Source organism: Neophocaena asiaeorientalis, unplaced genomic scaffold, assembly GCF_003031525.2.
Source record: "Neophocaena asiaeorientalis asiaeorientalis breed wild unplaced genomic scaffold, Neophocaena_asiaeorientalis_V1.1 scaffold346, whole genome shotgun sequence".
Lineage (NCBI taxonomy): Eukaryota > Metazoa > Chordata > Mammalia > Artiodactyla > Phocoenidae > Neophocaena > Neophocaena asiaeorientalis.
Genome location: NW_020175400.1, coordinates 858985 through 874673, shown reverse-complemented (window position 1 = coordinate 874673; position 15689 = coordinate 858985). Strand labels below are relative to the sequence as shown.

General features: G+C 44.5%; 1 protein-coding gene across 1 annotated transcript in view; it reads left to right on the top strand.

Moving 5' to 3' along the window:
- The window catches only part of ALPK3 (alpha kinase 3), a 46284-nt gene that overhangs the window by 17097 nt on the left and 13498 nt on the right, over nt 1-15689 (top strand). The window contains exons 3-4 of the mRNA XM_024766477.1: nt 2019-2136; nt 2723-3950. Of these exons, the coding sequence (XP_024622245.1) occupies nt 2019-2136; nt 2723-3950 (1346 nt within the window). The remainder of the gene's footprint in view (nt 1-2018; nt 2137-2722; nt 3951-15689) is intronic.

Sequence of the window (15689 nt, the reverse complement as noted above, 5' to 3'; positions counted from 1 at the left end):
CTAGGTATTATGGCTAGAGAATGGAAAATGGTTCTGAGGCCTGAGCCCTGGCCTAGCTAACACTTATAGTCTTAGGTGGTGATGGTGGGGGAGCGGTGGAAGAAAGAGATTAGGAAAAGTGGCCAGTGGAGTAGGAAAGGCACTCAGAAGGAGTGGCATCCAGGAGCAAGCGAGGAAAAGGTTTCAAGAAGGGACGATCAATGCTGATAGATCGGGTAGACGAAGCTTAAGAAACGCTAGTGGATTTGGCGATGTGTGACTCATGGGTGACCTTGCCAAGAGCAATTCTGGTGCAGCGGTGGGTACAGAAGCCTGATTGGAGGAGACGGAGTGAAGACAGTGAATACAGACAACTCTTTCAAAGAATTTCTCTATAAAGGAGAGAATAGAGAGATGGGGGCAGGAGCTAATGGGGGACATGGGGTCAAAGAAAGTTCTTTTAAAAGAAGGGAGACAGTACAGAGGCTTGTATGCTGATGGGAATGATATAAGAGAGGAAAAGCTTGATGATGCAGGAGAGGAGGAATGATTGTTGGAGAGATGTCCTTGATGAGGCAAGAGGAGATGAGATGCAGTGAGGGTGTCTTTAGATAGGCATGGGGGTAGTTTATCCATAGACAGTAGGGAAGACAGAGAATGTGTACCCAGATACAGGTGCATCCCTCCCTTGTGCAGAGACCTGTCTTATCTTTTCTATAGTACAGTTGGTTCCCTGAGAGCAGAGAGCTGTCTGTCAAGCTCCTATATCTTCATAACCCTTGCTTGGCAGTCAGCACACACCTAAGGGAATATATGTTAGGAGTCTTTAATTTCTAATAAACATTGCAAATTAATTGGAGTCAGCTTAAGAAATGAAGCAGAATTTTTTGGTAAGGCTTAGATGGGCTTCTTATGGAATTGACAAGTAGGAATGTAGCTGTGCCCAGGCAAGGAATGGAGCCAGTATTTGGAAGGATATTGGGACTCTCTCTGTCTTCTATTTTTAATTTTGGCTGCACTGGGTCTTCGTTGTGGCGTGCAGGCTTCTCTCTAGTTGTGGTGTGCAGGCTCAGTTGCCCCGCGGCATGTGGGATCTTAGTTCCCTGAACAGGGATCGAACCCACATCCCCTGCGTTGGAAGGTGGATTCCTAACCACTGGAACACCAGAGAAGTCTCTCTCTCCTTTTTCTTATTCTATCCTGAACATCAACTTCATTTTCCATCTCACCGTCGATCAGCTTTGTCTGCTTCTCAGTCCATGTGGCAGAACATGGCTGTACCCCTTCCAAGTTATTTCAAGACACTAGGGTAGACCGTCTCTAGGTTCCAATTCCCAAATACTAGGTCAAAGAATTGGATTAGATTAACTGATTATGTGTCCATTACTGGACAAATCAGCCAAGTGTCCAGGGAGGAAGGGACATGTGACTTTTACAGTTGGAAGCTCTTTGTGAGTAGGGCTGGAAATCCAGAGAGGAGGGGCTGGGAAAATACCTCAGTCAGTTTCACAGTAGTGAATGGATGGGAAGGTAGGTGTGGATGGGTGGGTGGATGGTTGGATGGTTGGATGGATGTTTTAGCTGTGTCATCAAATACTACTAACAGTTCAGGAACCTGGAATGAAAGAAGGAGGGCTCTTGGCAGTGGTGTTGATATTGGGTATTGGTGAGAGACCTCCGAGGATAGAGCTGTTACTACTGTTGAGGATGTAGAACAGGCCACTGAAGAAAGGAAGCTTATTACTACCAGCCAAAGCTTTCTGGAAACTCCTTGCTTCCCTTCTTACCAGAAGCTAGGCAGTTTCTCCTCTATATTTGCCTTCCAGCTGCTGAAGGGGAACAGTTTTAGGCTTTGACAGGGCCTAGCTTCTAAAAATAAGCTGAGCCATATGATAGCCCTCTTCTTCCTACAAGCCCCGGGGGCAGGTGGCCCAGTCCAGTCTCTTCACGTGGTCTGGGGAAGCCATGGCATCCTGTTCTCTCCTCCCACTACTTTGGAACTGGTCTCCCTGCAACCCAATCTCCTGCTTCCCTCTTAGGATACCCAGAACCAGAGGTGACCTGGTACAAGGATGACACAGAGCTGGACCGCTACTGTGGCTTGCCAAAATACGAGATCACTCATCAGGGCAACCGCCACACACTGCAGCTCTACAGGTGAGGGAGAGGGGCCTGTTCTGCTCTCTCTGCCCTCCTGAAGGTCCTATGGCCCACGTCTGCCCTTAGAAATGGAGTCAGCTGGATGAAGACACCCAGACAGGATCTGGGGGTGGAGGCGGGGTTCTGCGGCTAAGCTGAGCCACCTGCTGAAACGTGTCTGCCTGCCAGTGTCTGGGATCTCCTAAGGCCAGGGCGGGAGTATCTCTGACAGCCAGAGAGCTGAGTGTAACCAGAGGGGGTCCTGACCCATAGCAACATTTTCCATGAGGTCAGCTTCCCAAAAAAGCTCCTGTGTCATCCTTACTTCACAAGGGGCTGTGTGGGTCACCTGCTTCTGAAGGGAGCTCTCCTGGGCCCCAAGTCTAATCTGTCCTGGAACAGCATGACCTTGGCCAGCTCCCACCCTCTTGCCAGCCTCAGTTTCCTCAGCTGTAGTGGGGAATTTTGGAGGTGGTGCTGTCGGAGGTGGGGCGTGGCACTCGGGGCAGGGCTGGCAGGGGGTGGGGCGGGGCGCTCAACTCTGCGAGGCTCTGGCTGCGAGGATTGTGGGCGCTCACCTCCCATCTCATGCTCCTGCCTCTAGGTGTCGAGAAGAAGACGCCGCCATCTACCAGGCTTCTGCCCAGAATGCCAAGGGAATTGTGTCCTGCTCGGGGGTCTTGGAGGTGGGCACCATGACCGAATACAAGATCCACCAGCGCTGGTTCGCCAAGCTGAAGCGCAAGGCTGCGGCAAAGATGCGTGAGATTGAGAAGAGCTGGAAGCACGGGAAGGAGGCCGTGGAAGAAGCCGACACCCTGCGCAAGCTCAGCCCCGACCGCTTCCAGCGGAAGCGGCGGCTGAGTGGGGCCGAGGTGCCAGTCCCCTCGGCCCCCACCCGGGAGGTTGAGAACGGGACACCGGTGGCTTGGCAGGAGGGAGAGACGGAGCCTGGTCAGCACCCAGGTTTGGGCCTGATCAACAGTTTTGCTCCTGGAGAGGTGACCACCAACGGGGAGGCTGCCCCTGAGAACAGGGAAGCTGGGGAGCATGGCCTGTTGACATACATCTGTAAAGCCATGGAGCTGGGGCCTCAGAGAGCCCCCAAAAAGGAGTCTGGGGCCAAGAAGAAAAAGAAAGATGAGGAACCTAAGCAAGGTGTGCAGAAGCCAGAGGTAGAGAGGGCAGCTCGAAGCCACCATTCCTCTGAAAACTGTGTCCCCAGTTCAGACAAGCCTGACTCCTGTGGGACACAGGGGCCCATGGACATGGAGCAGGTTCAGACCCAGCCCAGGGGCAGGGCCGCACAGGGGCCTGGATCCTCTGGAGCAGATGGCACCACGAAGCTAGCCTCTGCTGTGGGTACTCAAGACCAGGCCCAGAATGCCCCTGTCCTAGGCCCAGACCAGGAAGTGTATTTCTCCCTGAAGGACATGTATCTGGAGAGCACCCAGGCAGACAAGCCTCAGGGGGAGGAGGGGGCCCAGGCCCCCAGTGGCAGGACACCTGGAGAGCTGCCCTCAGGGAAGGTATCCAGCAAAGCCAGAGGTGAGAGGGAACCTGCTGTCCCTGGCCAGCCCACGCCCTCAGCCCCACAGCAGACTAGGCCCTTCAACAGGAAGAGATTTGCTCCTCCGAAGCCCAAAGGGGAGCCCACCACCAGCTGCAAGCCTGATTCTTCCCCAAGTCAAGATCCAGAACCTGGGGCTCAGAGCTCAGGGAAGGCCCTGCCTCAGGCCTCTGCCCAAGTGCCCACACCCCCCGCCCGGCGGAGACAGAGCACCCAGGACAGCCCCTTGCAGGGGCAAGCAGGCCACAGGACTCCAGGAAAGGTAAGTGTGGGTGTTGGGTGCCTGGAGGCCGCTCGGGAAAGATGACCTCATGGAAACTGTTGCTGCAACAGCTGGGCAGCCAGTGAGCAGTGGGATATTTATAGAAGAGGGTGGGGTGAGGTGGAGTGCTGGCCAGGAGCAGGGGGCCACAGGCCTGGGCCTTGCCCCAGGCAGTCCCCAGATGCCAGGCGTGTGGGCAGCACAGCCTGACTGTGACCATCTGCTCTGACAACATGGAAGTTCACTGCCAAGGGGACTATGTCGCAGAGGGGGGCGGAGGAAGAGGATGTTCTTTGGGGAGGAAAGAGAATGGGGAGACTGAGGAGCGGTCTGTAGTGTGCAGTGGGTCTTGACCTGGGTGCTTAGTAGAGGATTGAAAAAATATGCACTGTCCAGAAAATTCTGACTTGATCTGGGGTTTTATCTAAGATTTCAGAGTCAGGTATACCTATATGCAAATCTGACTATCCTTAACATTGTGCGATCTTGGGCAAGTCATAAAACCTTAATAAAAACAGTGCCTACTTCATAGGGCTGCTGTGAGAATCAGGGTGCTTGGCCCAGGGCTTGGTGCATGCTAAGAACGAAATAAACGGCAGTAGGTCTGAGACATTACTGTGGTGGGAGGTAGAGGCAAACTGTTTTCCCTGAGAACAGGAGTGCTGACATTCTTCTGGGGATCAGGTAGCCAACAGAGAGGACAGTGGTTTTGTGTGGAGACGGCTAAGCTGAGCGGCATCCAGGTGGCAGCATTGAGGAGTTTGATGGGGGTAGGGGGCAGGGGAAGAGGGAAGAGGGGAGCGGGATTGAGAGGATTAACAGAAGGAAAACAATTTATCCCGTTTGGTCAGTGTTTCATGTTTCAGGGGCAGAGGGCAGGCAGTATTTCACAGGAGTGTAGAGAGAAGGAGTGTTTTTAGAGTGGGGCAGAAGGAAAAAGTGTATCAAGACTGGGGGTGGGTTGGATAAAATAGATGGGATATACTTATACTAAGAAATGATTGGTTGTCTGTCTGAAATTCAGATTTAACTGGGTGTCCTGTATTTCTCTTTGCTAAATCTGGCAACCCCAAGTGGAGACAGCATTTTGGCGGGAACTAAGATGAAATTGTTTCTTGGGGCAGAGGAAGCAGGAGCATGGGTCCCAGGAGACAGGAGGAGCAGCTGAAAGCAGTGTTTCACAGGGGTCAAGGCAGAAGGCAGACGGCTTCTTGGAACAGTGAAGGGAAACATGAGGGACAAGCTGCTGCAGTACCTCCTGGAGGGCAGTGGGAAAAGGATGCTTCCTGGAGGGGCTGCCTTTCCCACACAGAGAGCTTTCATGGGGGCAGGAGGGAGAGACCAGTTTCAAGGGTGGCCAGGGGAGGTGGTTTTCTTTCAGTGTGTGCTGAGGGTACTGAGGTTAGTCTGTGGGGACGGCAGTTCAGAGGTCTTTGGAGTGGGGTGAACCTCAAACCAGACTCTCTGAATCTGTTCATGACTCTCAGCCTCTCATGCCTGGTCTCAGGAGATCTCAGCAGCTGCAGTGGTGAGTTCCTAGGAGCCCAGATGGGGCCGCTCCACATGCGGACAGCAGGGCATATGGTAGGGATGGCCCTCATGGGCCCCTAGGGAGCACATTTGGGAAGAGATCAGGCTGGCGGCCAAGTCTGTGAGTGAATCTGGCTTCTCTGCCCACAGCGGTGGGGAATAGCACAGCCAGAATGGCTGCATCCTCCTGACAAGGCCCTCCTGGCCTCTCGCAGGTGGGACGAATGGGCTGGGGCACTGCAGGCACAGGAGAGGCTGTCTGCAGAGGTTCTGCTGTTTCTGCAAAGGGCTTTTGTGGCTTTTTGTTTTTTTTTTTTTTTTTAGTACTGAAAAAAATTGTGAAATGTATCATACATGTGAAAAATGCATTTAACAGCTATATGTATTTTTGAAGCTGTTGCTTTTTAGTAGCTGAATTTGATTGGTTTTTCATATTCTCATTCTACCAAATCTTTTTTAAAAAAGCTTATTTTTTGATTATGAAAGAAACACATGACCATAGTAAAAAATATGGGGGAAAATTCTAAAAGCTGAAAGGAAAAAGTAAAAATTCACCTATAATTCTACCATCCAAAGACATCTTGATATATCTACCAATCTTTCTGTATATGTATTTTGTTATTTAAAAATTTGATTTACATTGTTATTCTGATTCAGTTTTATATTCTCCTTTCGTTATTTCTCATTATTTCATGAGCAGTTTTTCATGGTTCCTGAAAATTATCTGAAAAACTTCATTTTTAGTGGTTATGTAAGATGCCACAATATGCATATTTTAACCATTTCTTCAATAGTGTTTATGCTTTTCTTCCTTATTCCAAGGTTAGTTAAATATATATCTGTATTTTTTAAATTTTTGTTTGAATTCCTTCATTTGACCTTTAAATTAATCTGGAATTGATTTGTGTGTATAGCATAGTATCAGTCTCTAGCTCAATTTTTGGTTAATAAGTATTCCCCCCAAATCAATCTTTTCCTATTAGTTTGTGATTCTTTCTTTATACACTAATTTTATACCCACTAAAGCCTATTTTAGTTCCCATATATACATCGATCATAATCCATTAATCTGTTTGTTGATTCTTACAACAGGATGATCTCATTTTAATCGTTGTAGCTTTCATTTCTGGCAGAGCAACCCTCTTATACTTCTTTTAAACATGTTTCAGCTATTCTCTCTTGTTTATTGCTCTAGGAAAACTTTAGAATCATTGTTTGAATTTTTCCAAACTCCCAGATAACATTGTTTTTTACCTTGTATCCTTATATTCACCATTTTAAAAAACTACATTTTCAAAAGGTGGTGAATTATTTTTAACAAGATCAAAAGCATATTACATCCTTTCATGGAAGACTAGTCAGATTTGAATTTTGAATGGCCTTTTAGTAAAATTTGTTAGGTTTATATTTTTAAACAGCTTGATTGAGGTATAATTTATACACCAATAATAGTCACCTATTTAAAATGTACAGACCAATGTACACAATTCACAGTTGTACAGCCATTACCACAATCCGGTTTTAAAACATTTCCATCGGGCTTCCCTGGTGGCGCAGTGGTTGAGAGTCCGCCTGCCGATGCAGGGGATGCGGGTTCGTGCCCCGGTCCGGGAAGATCCCACATGCCGCGGAGCGGCTGGGATGAGCCATGGCCGCTGAGCCTGCGCATCCGGAGCCTGTGCTCCGCAGCGGGAGGGGCCCCAGCAGTGAGAGGCCCGCGTACCGCAAAAAAAAAGAAGAAAAAAAAAATTTCCATCACCCTGAAAAGATCCTTGTTCCTTTTTTGCAGTTAATCCTTGTTCCCACCCCCATGACCAGGCAACCACTAATCTGCTTTCTGTCTCTATACCATTGGTATTTTGATTGAGACTGCATTAAGTATCTTTACATATAAGAATTAATTTGGAAATATCAATATCTTAATATTTAGCTTTCTTATCCAGGAGCATGGTATTTTTTTCTATCATTCAAGCCTTCTTTCTTCTTCCTTTTTTTATTTTTAAATTAAAAAAAAAGTTTTGGCCCGAGCCACGCAGCTCGCGGGATCTTAGTTCCCTGACCAGGGATTGAACCCAGGCCCTCGGCAATGAAAGCGCAGAGTCCTAACCACTGGACGTTCCCTCTTATTTCTTTTTAAGCTCTGTTATTTTCTCCATATGGGTCCAGCATGCCTCTTGTTAGCGTTAGATATTTTAAAGGCTTCTGTTTCTGGGATATGCTGCTGCTGCTTCCCTACACTGTCTTGATTTCCTTTCCTGGAAATAAGGGGTATCTCTGACAGCTCAAGTTAGGCTTTCATTTGGATATGGATGAGGAGCAGATGCTAAAACTGAGGCCTCTTGGGTTGTTAAGAATGTCCAGGGGGGCTTCCCTGGTGGTGCAGTGGTTGAGAGTCTGCCTGCCGATGCGGGGGACGCAGGTTCGTGCCCTGGTCCGGGAAGATCCCACATGCCGTGGAGCGGCTGGGCCCGTGAGCCATGGCCGCTGGGCCTGCGCGTCCAGAGCCTGTGCTCCGCAACGGGAGAGGCCACAACAGTGAGAGGCCCGCGTACCGCAAAAAAAAAAAAAAAAAAGAATGCCCATAATATCCCCAGATAAGAAGAAATTAGATAGGTTAAAGAGAGGAAGGAAGACATTCTGGGAAGGACAAATAGCATGAAGCAAGGGTAAGTGGTAGGTAGGAATGCACACCTGCCTGTCCTAATCTTTTTTAAATTAAAAAAAAAATTTTCTTAAAAAAATTTTTTTTTTTTACCATACCGCACAGCACATGGGATCTTACTTCCCTGGCCAGGGATCACATCCATGCCCCCTGCATTGGAAGCACAGAGTCTCAACCACTGGACCGCCAAGGAAGTCCCCTGCCTATCCTCACTCCCAGTCTTGGGAGTGAGACAGAAAGGGGAGAGAACTAACATTTTTTGAATATCAGCTTCCAGTAATGCTGGGTTAGATAATTCCAACCAACTTTCCTACTGAGAGCAACTAATAAAGCTGAGCAAAATATTAAAATGTCTGCTTGAAGGCACTGGAGAGCTAACAAAGTGAAGAATCACTTGCCCAGGATCTGGGAGGAGATGGAAATCCAGAATGGTGAGCTCAGCCTTTGGCATAGCTTTTGTCCTGGGGTTGTTTGCCACTCCAGAAGGGGAGAATGAGAGACTCAGCAGTGTTGTAGACAGCCTCAAGGGACTTGGGAGACCAGAATTGGAGCCCATGGTCTCAAGAGTGGTAGCCCTGATAAACCCCCTTGTCTTTGGGTTGGGAACCTTGAAGGTTTGTACCGTAGGATTAAGGGAACCAGAAGCAAATTACCCTCACAGGGGTTGAGGCTTAACTCTGAGTTACCTGGGTGACCAAGAAATATCTCAATCCTTGAAATCAGATTAAGGTGGTTCAAGATACCTTGCTCCCAAGCATCTGGAGGACGATAACATCATCTAAAGCCACAAATTATTTTTGAAAAATGTTTCAAATATAATGTTCAGCACCTAAATGAAGATAACCAGGCACACAAAGAGAGGAAAACGTGAAAAAGGGGACTTGCCCAGCAGCCCAGTGGTTAGGACTCAGCACTTTCACGGCTGTGGCCCTGGGTCAATCCCTGGTTGGAGAACTAAGATCCTGCAAGCTGCGTATTATGGAAAAAAAAAAAAAAAAAAAGAAACATGAAAAAAGCTAGCAAAAACAGCAGACAATATATTCCAACTTTTGGAATTATCAGACATGAACTATTAAAACTAAAACTATACATTCTATATTCAAGAAGATAAAAAGGCAAGATTGAAGATTTCAGCAGAGAACTAGAAACTATAAAAAGTGGCAAAGACTTTAAAATGAACCAACTAGAAATCCAGAACTAGAGAATACAGTAACGAATGTTAAATTAGTTATCGTGGTTATGGTAGTTCCAGTTCTGGATAAGATGGAGTAAATACCATCCACCCTGTATCTCCCACTGAATGCAACTAAAAACTTGAGCCAAATGCATGGTGCAGCTACTTGATGACTTTTTAAAAAATATATATTTATTTTATGTATTTATTGTTGGCTGCGTTGGGTCTTTGTTGCTGTGCGGGTCTCCTTGTGGTGAGCGGGGTCTACTCTTCGTTGCAGTGTGTGGGCTTCTCATTGCGGTGGCTTCTCTTGTTGCAGAGCACGGGCTCTAGGTGCGCGGGCTTCGGTAGTTGTGGCTTGCTGGCTCCAGAGCGCAGCCTCAGTAGTTGTGGCGCACGGGCTCTAGAGCACAGGTTCAGTAGTTGTGGCCCAGGGACTTAGTTCCTCCGCGGCATGTGGGCTCTTCCAGGGCTCAAACCCATGTCCCCTGAATTGGCAGGCGGATTCTTAACCACTGCACCACCAGGGAAACCCTACTTGATGACTTTGATAAGCAAATAGTAGCAGACAGACTGAGGAATAAGACCAGAATTAAGTACCACTGATTCAGCAGTATTTACCCTTAAAAAAAATCTAGTATTACCTGGCCTGGTCTTAATGCAATCAGAAACTCAGAAGTAAGCATCAGGATGAACAGAGAGAGCTTTAGGAGAAGCCCTTTTGAACAGGCTTGAGGAATAGGAGAGGAATCTCCTGGTAGTGACAGTAGCAGAGGCCACAGGGGTCTAAAACTTTGAGGGAGGACTGGAAAAGGGAATCCTAGGGACCCAGAAAGTAAAGGGTAGATCATACACAGGAAGAAGTTTGGGAAAGTGACTTCATAAGCTGTTTATAAATTCCTGGGTTTATTCTCACGCTGTTCATGCATGGATCTGGTTCTGAACATTGTATCAAAAAGAACTAAGAGGCCATCATCCAAGTCCCAGACTGGCCACTGGGTGGCACACACACAGGACAGATCTGAATAGCACTGCAAAGACTTTGAAAATGGAACTGACACTGAAACTACAACAACCTCAGAATGTTGAATGGAACTTGCAGCCTGAACACAACCAAGTAGAGTGTCTGCTAAGACAAAAATATTAACGTTCTCTATAGGATTTATATAAGAAACCAGAATCTCATAATATTCAAAATGTACCGGATATAGTAAGTATTATTTGGCATATGAGAAAATCAGGAAAATCTCAACTTGCATGGGAAAAGGCAGTTAAAGAATGCCAGTGTCAAGATGGCAGATATGTTGGAATTATCTGACTTAAGAGCAGTGACAAGAAGTAAGGTTGAACACTCTGGAAATAAGTGGAAAGATAGAAAGTCTTGGCAAAGAAATACAAGATATAAAGAACAAATTGTTCATTTTAGAACTGAAAAATAAAATAACTGAAATAAAAAAGACTTGCTTGTTGGGCACAACAGAAGAATGAGGACAATAGGGAAAAAGTCAGTGCACTTTGAAGATAGGTCAATCAAAAGTATTCAATCTGAATAACAGAGAGAAAAAGACATGAACAGAGCTTCAAGGATCTGTGGTGCAATATCAAAATGTCTAACATTCATGTCATTGGATACCCAGAAGGAGAGAAGAGAGTATGGTGCAGAGAAAATATATGAAGAAATAATGGCTGAAAACTTCCCAAATTTGGCAAAAAACCCCCCACAAACTTACAGATCAAGAAGTTCAGCAAACCCCAAATAAGAAACACCCACAGAATTCCATGCCAGGAAACAGCATAGTCAAATTGCTGAGAACTGAAGACAACAACAGCAATAAAATCTTGAAAGTAGTCAGAGAAAAAACGACGCACTATTTATAGGGGAACAATAACTTGAATGACTGCAGATTTCTCATCAGAAACAATGGAGGTTAAAAAGGAAGTGAAATAATATTTTTTAACTGCTGAAAGAAAATGCTTTTCAATCTATAATTCTACATTCAGCAAACATATCTTTTAGTATTGAAGGTGAAATAAAGACATTCCAAGATAAAGGGAAACTAAGAGAATACAGTACTAGCAGACCTGTTCTAAAAGAATTGCTAAAGTAAATTTTTCAGACAAAGGGAAATGATACAAGGAATCTTGTAAATACCTGGGTAAACATAATAGATTATTCTTCTCTTCTTGAATTCTTTTCTAAAAATTATTTATTTATTTATTTGGCTGCGTTGGGTCTTCGTTGCCGTGCGCAGGCTTTCTCTAGTTGCGGCGAGCAGGGGCTACTCTTCGTTGTGGTGTGCGGTCTTCTTGAATTCTTTAAAAAATGTTTGAAGGTAAAAAGTACAGATTATAACATTGTCTGCTAAAGTTCTTAATGTATGTAAATGTAACATATAAAGAGGGAGAGGGTAAAGGGACCTATGTGGTGGTAAGATTACTACATTTCACTTGCAATGGTAAGATGTTGACTCTAAGTAGACTGTGGGAAGTTAAGTGTATGTATTGCAAGCCCTAGAACAATAATTAAAATAGAAATATAGTAAACATCACAATATGTAAATTAAAGTGGAATACTAAAAATTTTCAAATAATCTACAAGAAAACTGGAAAGGGGAAACAGGAAGAAATAACAGAGGGAACAAATAGAAAATAAATAATAAAATAATTGATGTAAATTCAAACGTGTAAATAATTATATTAAATATAAGTAGTCTAAACACATGAAGTAAAAGACAGAGATTGTGAGACTGGATCAAAAAAAAAATTCCCAACTCTATACTTTTTAAAAGAAATTGACTTCAATTCCAATGATATAGGTAGGTTAAAAGTAAAATAATAGAAAATATATACAATGCAAACACTAATCAACTGAAAACTGGACTGGCCATATTAATATCAGACAAAGCAGACTTCAGAGCAAAGAAAATTACCAGGGAAAAATAGTGAAGTACATAATAATAAAAGAATCAATTCAAGAAAATGAAAATGAGTTTGCCCCTAACAACAGAGCTTCAAAATACATGAAGAAAAACTGGCAGAACTGAAAGGAGAAATAAACAAATCAACAATTATAGTTGGAGACTTTAACACGCCTCTCAATAACCAATTGAACTAGTAAACAGAAAATCAGTAAGAATAGAAAAGAACTGAATAGCTTTATCAACTAACTGGGCCTGTGCTGAGCCCTCTTTGAAAGGGAAGAGTTCACAGATTAGCAGGTGACACGTGCATAACTGCCACAGAGAATGAGGGTATAATAATAGAATTAGGTACATTTGCCATGGGTACATAGGATAAGAAGCCACGTACGTTTTGGGGGGTGGAGAAGGGAACTCAGAAGTCTTCTAAAACGAGAAGAAACTTGAGTGAGGTCTTCAGGGAAAAGAAGGAGGAGTTCTTCAGGTGAGCAATGAGAAGGCTGAGAATGTCCAGCAGAGAAAAACAAAGTGGTTATAAAATAGCACAGTAATCAGCATGGTACGTTAGTGTTGTTGGATGGAGGGACCCAAGAGATGAGGCTGGAGAGACAGACCTGGGTTCTCTGCTGAAGGACAGCCCTCACTGATCACACAAGGGCCTATTTACTTATGCATTTTCATTCTTAATTGGATTTTGTTAAATATGTGTCATAGGCACATGGTATAAAATCCAAAAAGTATAAAAAGTATTTAGAGAATATTAGATCTTCACCCTTTCCCTACCGCCACCACCCCATCCCTCTTCCTGAAATAAGTTGCCATAACTGGTATCTTGGGCATCCTTCCAGAGCTATCTTCTGTACATTTACAAATATGTGTCTCTGTATTTTCCACATAAAGGTGGCATATGATACTTTCTGTCCTATACCTTGCTTTTTTATTTGGGTATTTATTTTATTTATTTGAGGTGTGGATGTACCATAATTCATTGGATCAATCCTGTATTGATGTAATTTAGACATTTTCTAGTCTTTTGCTATCATAAACTATGATGCAACGAGTATCCTTGTATATATGTCAATTTGCACATGAAAGTATATCTATAGGGTAAATTCCTAGGAGTGGAACTGTTGGGTCAAAGAGTATAAGTATTTTTAGTTTTACTAGATAATGCCAAATTACTATCCATAGAGGCTGTGCTGATGCCTGTTTCCCCATACCCTGCCGGGCAGGGAGTATTCTTAAACTTTTTGCTCTTTTAGGCTAGGGCTTTTAGGCTTTAGCCTGTAAGTGATGATAAGCTGCTGAGAGGCTTTTAAGGTGGGGAGTGTCACAATCAGATTTATTTTTGTATTATTATTTTTAATTTATTTATTTTTGGCTGCGTTGGGTCTTTGTTGCTGCATGCAGACTTTCTCTAGTTGCAGCGAGCGGGCATTACTCTTTGTTGTGGTGCATGGGCTTCTCATTGCGGTGGCTTCTCTTGTGGAGCTGGGGCTCTAGGCACGCAGGCTTCAGTAGTTGTGGCACGCAGGCTCAGTAGTTGTGGTGCACGGGCTTAGTTGCTCCGTGGCATGTGGGATCTTCCCGGACCAGGGCTCGAACCCATGTCCCCTGCATTGGCAGGCGGATTCTTAACCACTGCGCCACCAGAGAAGTGCCCAGATTTATATTTTAGAAAGATCACTTGGGCTGCATATTTGGCAGAGGCAAAGACTAGAGTCACGGATACCAATTAGGAGGCTTTACTATAGTCCAGGCAAGATAGAATTGTTAGCAGCTTAGATTAGGGTGTTGGCAGTGGAGACAGAGAGGAGGGAATGGATATTGAGATACTGAAGAAGCAGGTTCAGTAGGACTCAGGGACTGATCAGTCTGCAGGTGAGGGGGAGTGAAGACAGCTTTAATCAAAAGTTCTGTTCACATGAGCCTTGTGTGTAAAGTCAGCATTTTCTTTGTAAATGTATAGATCTCATGTCCATATTAATATTTTCTAATCCTGGGACTTCCTTGGTGGTACAGTGGTTAAGATTCTGTGCTCCCAATGCAGGGGGCCCAGGTTCAATCCCTGGTCGGGGAACTAGATCCCGCATGCCGCAGCTAAGACCCAGTGCAGCCAAATAAATAAATAAATATTAAAAATATATTTCTTAATCCTAGAATATCAGAAGTTAAAAAAAGGTTCTAATATATTCCTAAGTGCTGTTTGTTGGCTCCAAGGTTTTTAAATTATTTTTTAAATTTTATTTTTGGCTGCACTGGGTTTTTGTTGTTGTGCGCGGGCTTTTCTCTAATTGCGGTGAGCACGGGCTTCTCATTGCGGTGACTTCTCTTGTTGCAGAGCAGGGGCTCTAGGCACACGGGCTTCAGTAGTTGTGGCACACGGGCTCAGTAGTTGTGGCTCACAGTTTCTAGAGCGCAGGCTCAGTAGTTGTGGTGCATGGGCTTAGTTGCTCCGTGGCATGTGGGATCTTCCCGGACCAGGGCTCGAACCCATGTCCCGTGCATTGGCAGGTGGATTCTTAACCACTGCACCACCAGGGAAGCCCAGCTCCAAGGTGTTTTTGTTCGTGTCTTACTGGTTCTCAGAGAAGTTGGAGGAGCGTTTTTACTAACATTCTTCGGTCAGTGAGACTTATATTTGATGGCTCCTGTTATTCACCAGACTCTTTTATATTTTTCGTATTCATACCACTCATTCAGAATTCCATACGCAGTAAAGTAACTTTAAATTCTATACTTAATTTAAATATAATTTAATTAAATACATATTAAGGTCTCATACGTTCCGTTTGCTTTGGTTTTGTGTGCGGTTCTTCTGATACTTAGAAATATTTGTACGTAGTAATTTATAATTTAAATTTTATGTAATATCATCCATAATTTTATCTGTTTAGTCAGTGTGTTTTACTTTTTTATGATGAGCAGTGATCGTGCTTCCACTTCCTCCCTACCTTTTTTCCCTTTCATTTTCTATCTCCTATTATCCCAAAGTTTTATTTCTAAGTGACTATCTTTGTATAATTGAATATGCTGTATTTCTGTTACCTGGGTTTTCAGCTTTGAGTCATGCCTTTGATTCCTGGCTTGTATAAGTGATACAATTAAGGCATTTAACTCCACTTGTCATCTTCTTCCCCCTTCCCCTTCTGTGCTAGTTGTATCGTTTCTGCATTGTCAGGGCATAAACACTGACATTCTGATCTGCCACTCTAAACTTTTTTGGTTTTAGGCTTGGTTCTATGGTTAAATATATGTTCAGCGTTCACCATCAATTCTTCTGCTGTGGTTTCCCCAGTCATCTTTTGGTTGACCAAAGTTTGTTCTCTAGTAGTTTCCTCCAGGGCCACGGAACACTATTCCTTAAGTTCTCGTATGTTCAAAATCTATTTTCTTCGCAATTTTCGTGTATTTTTGCTCATGTTTTTTGAGAACTGCCTCCGGTAGGCTGCTCC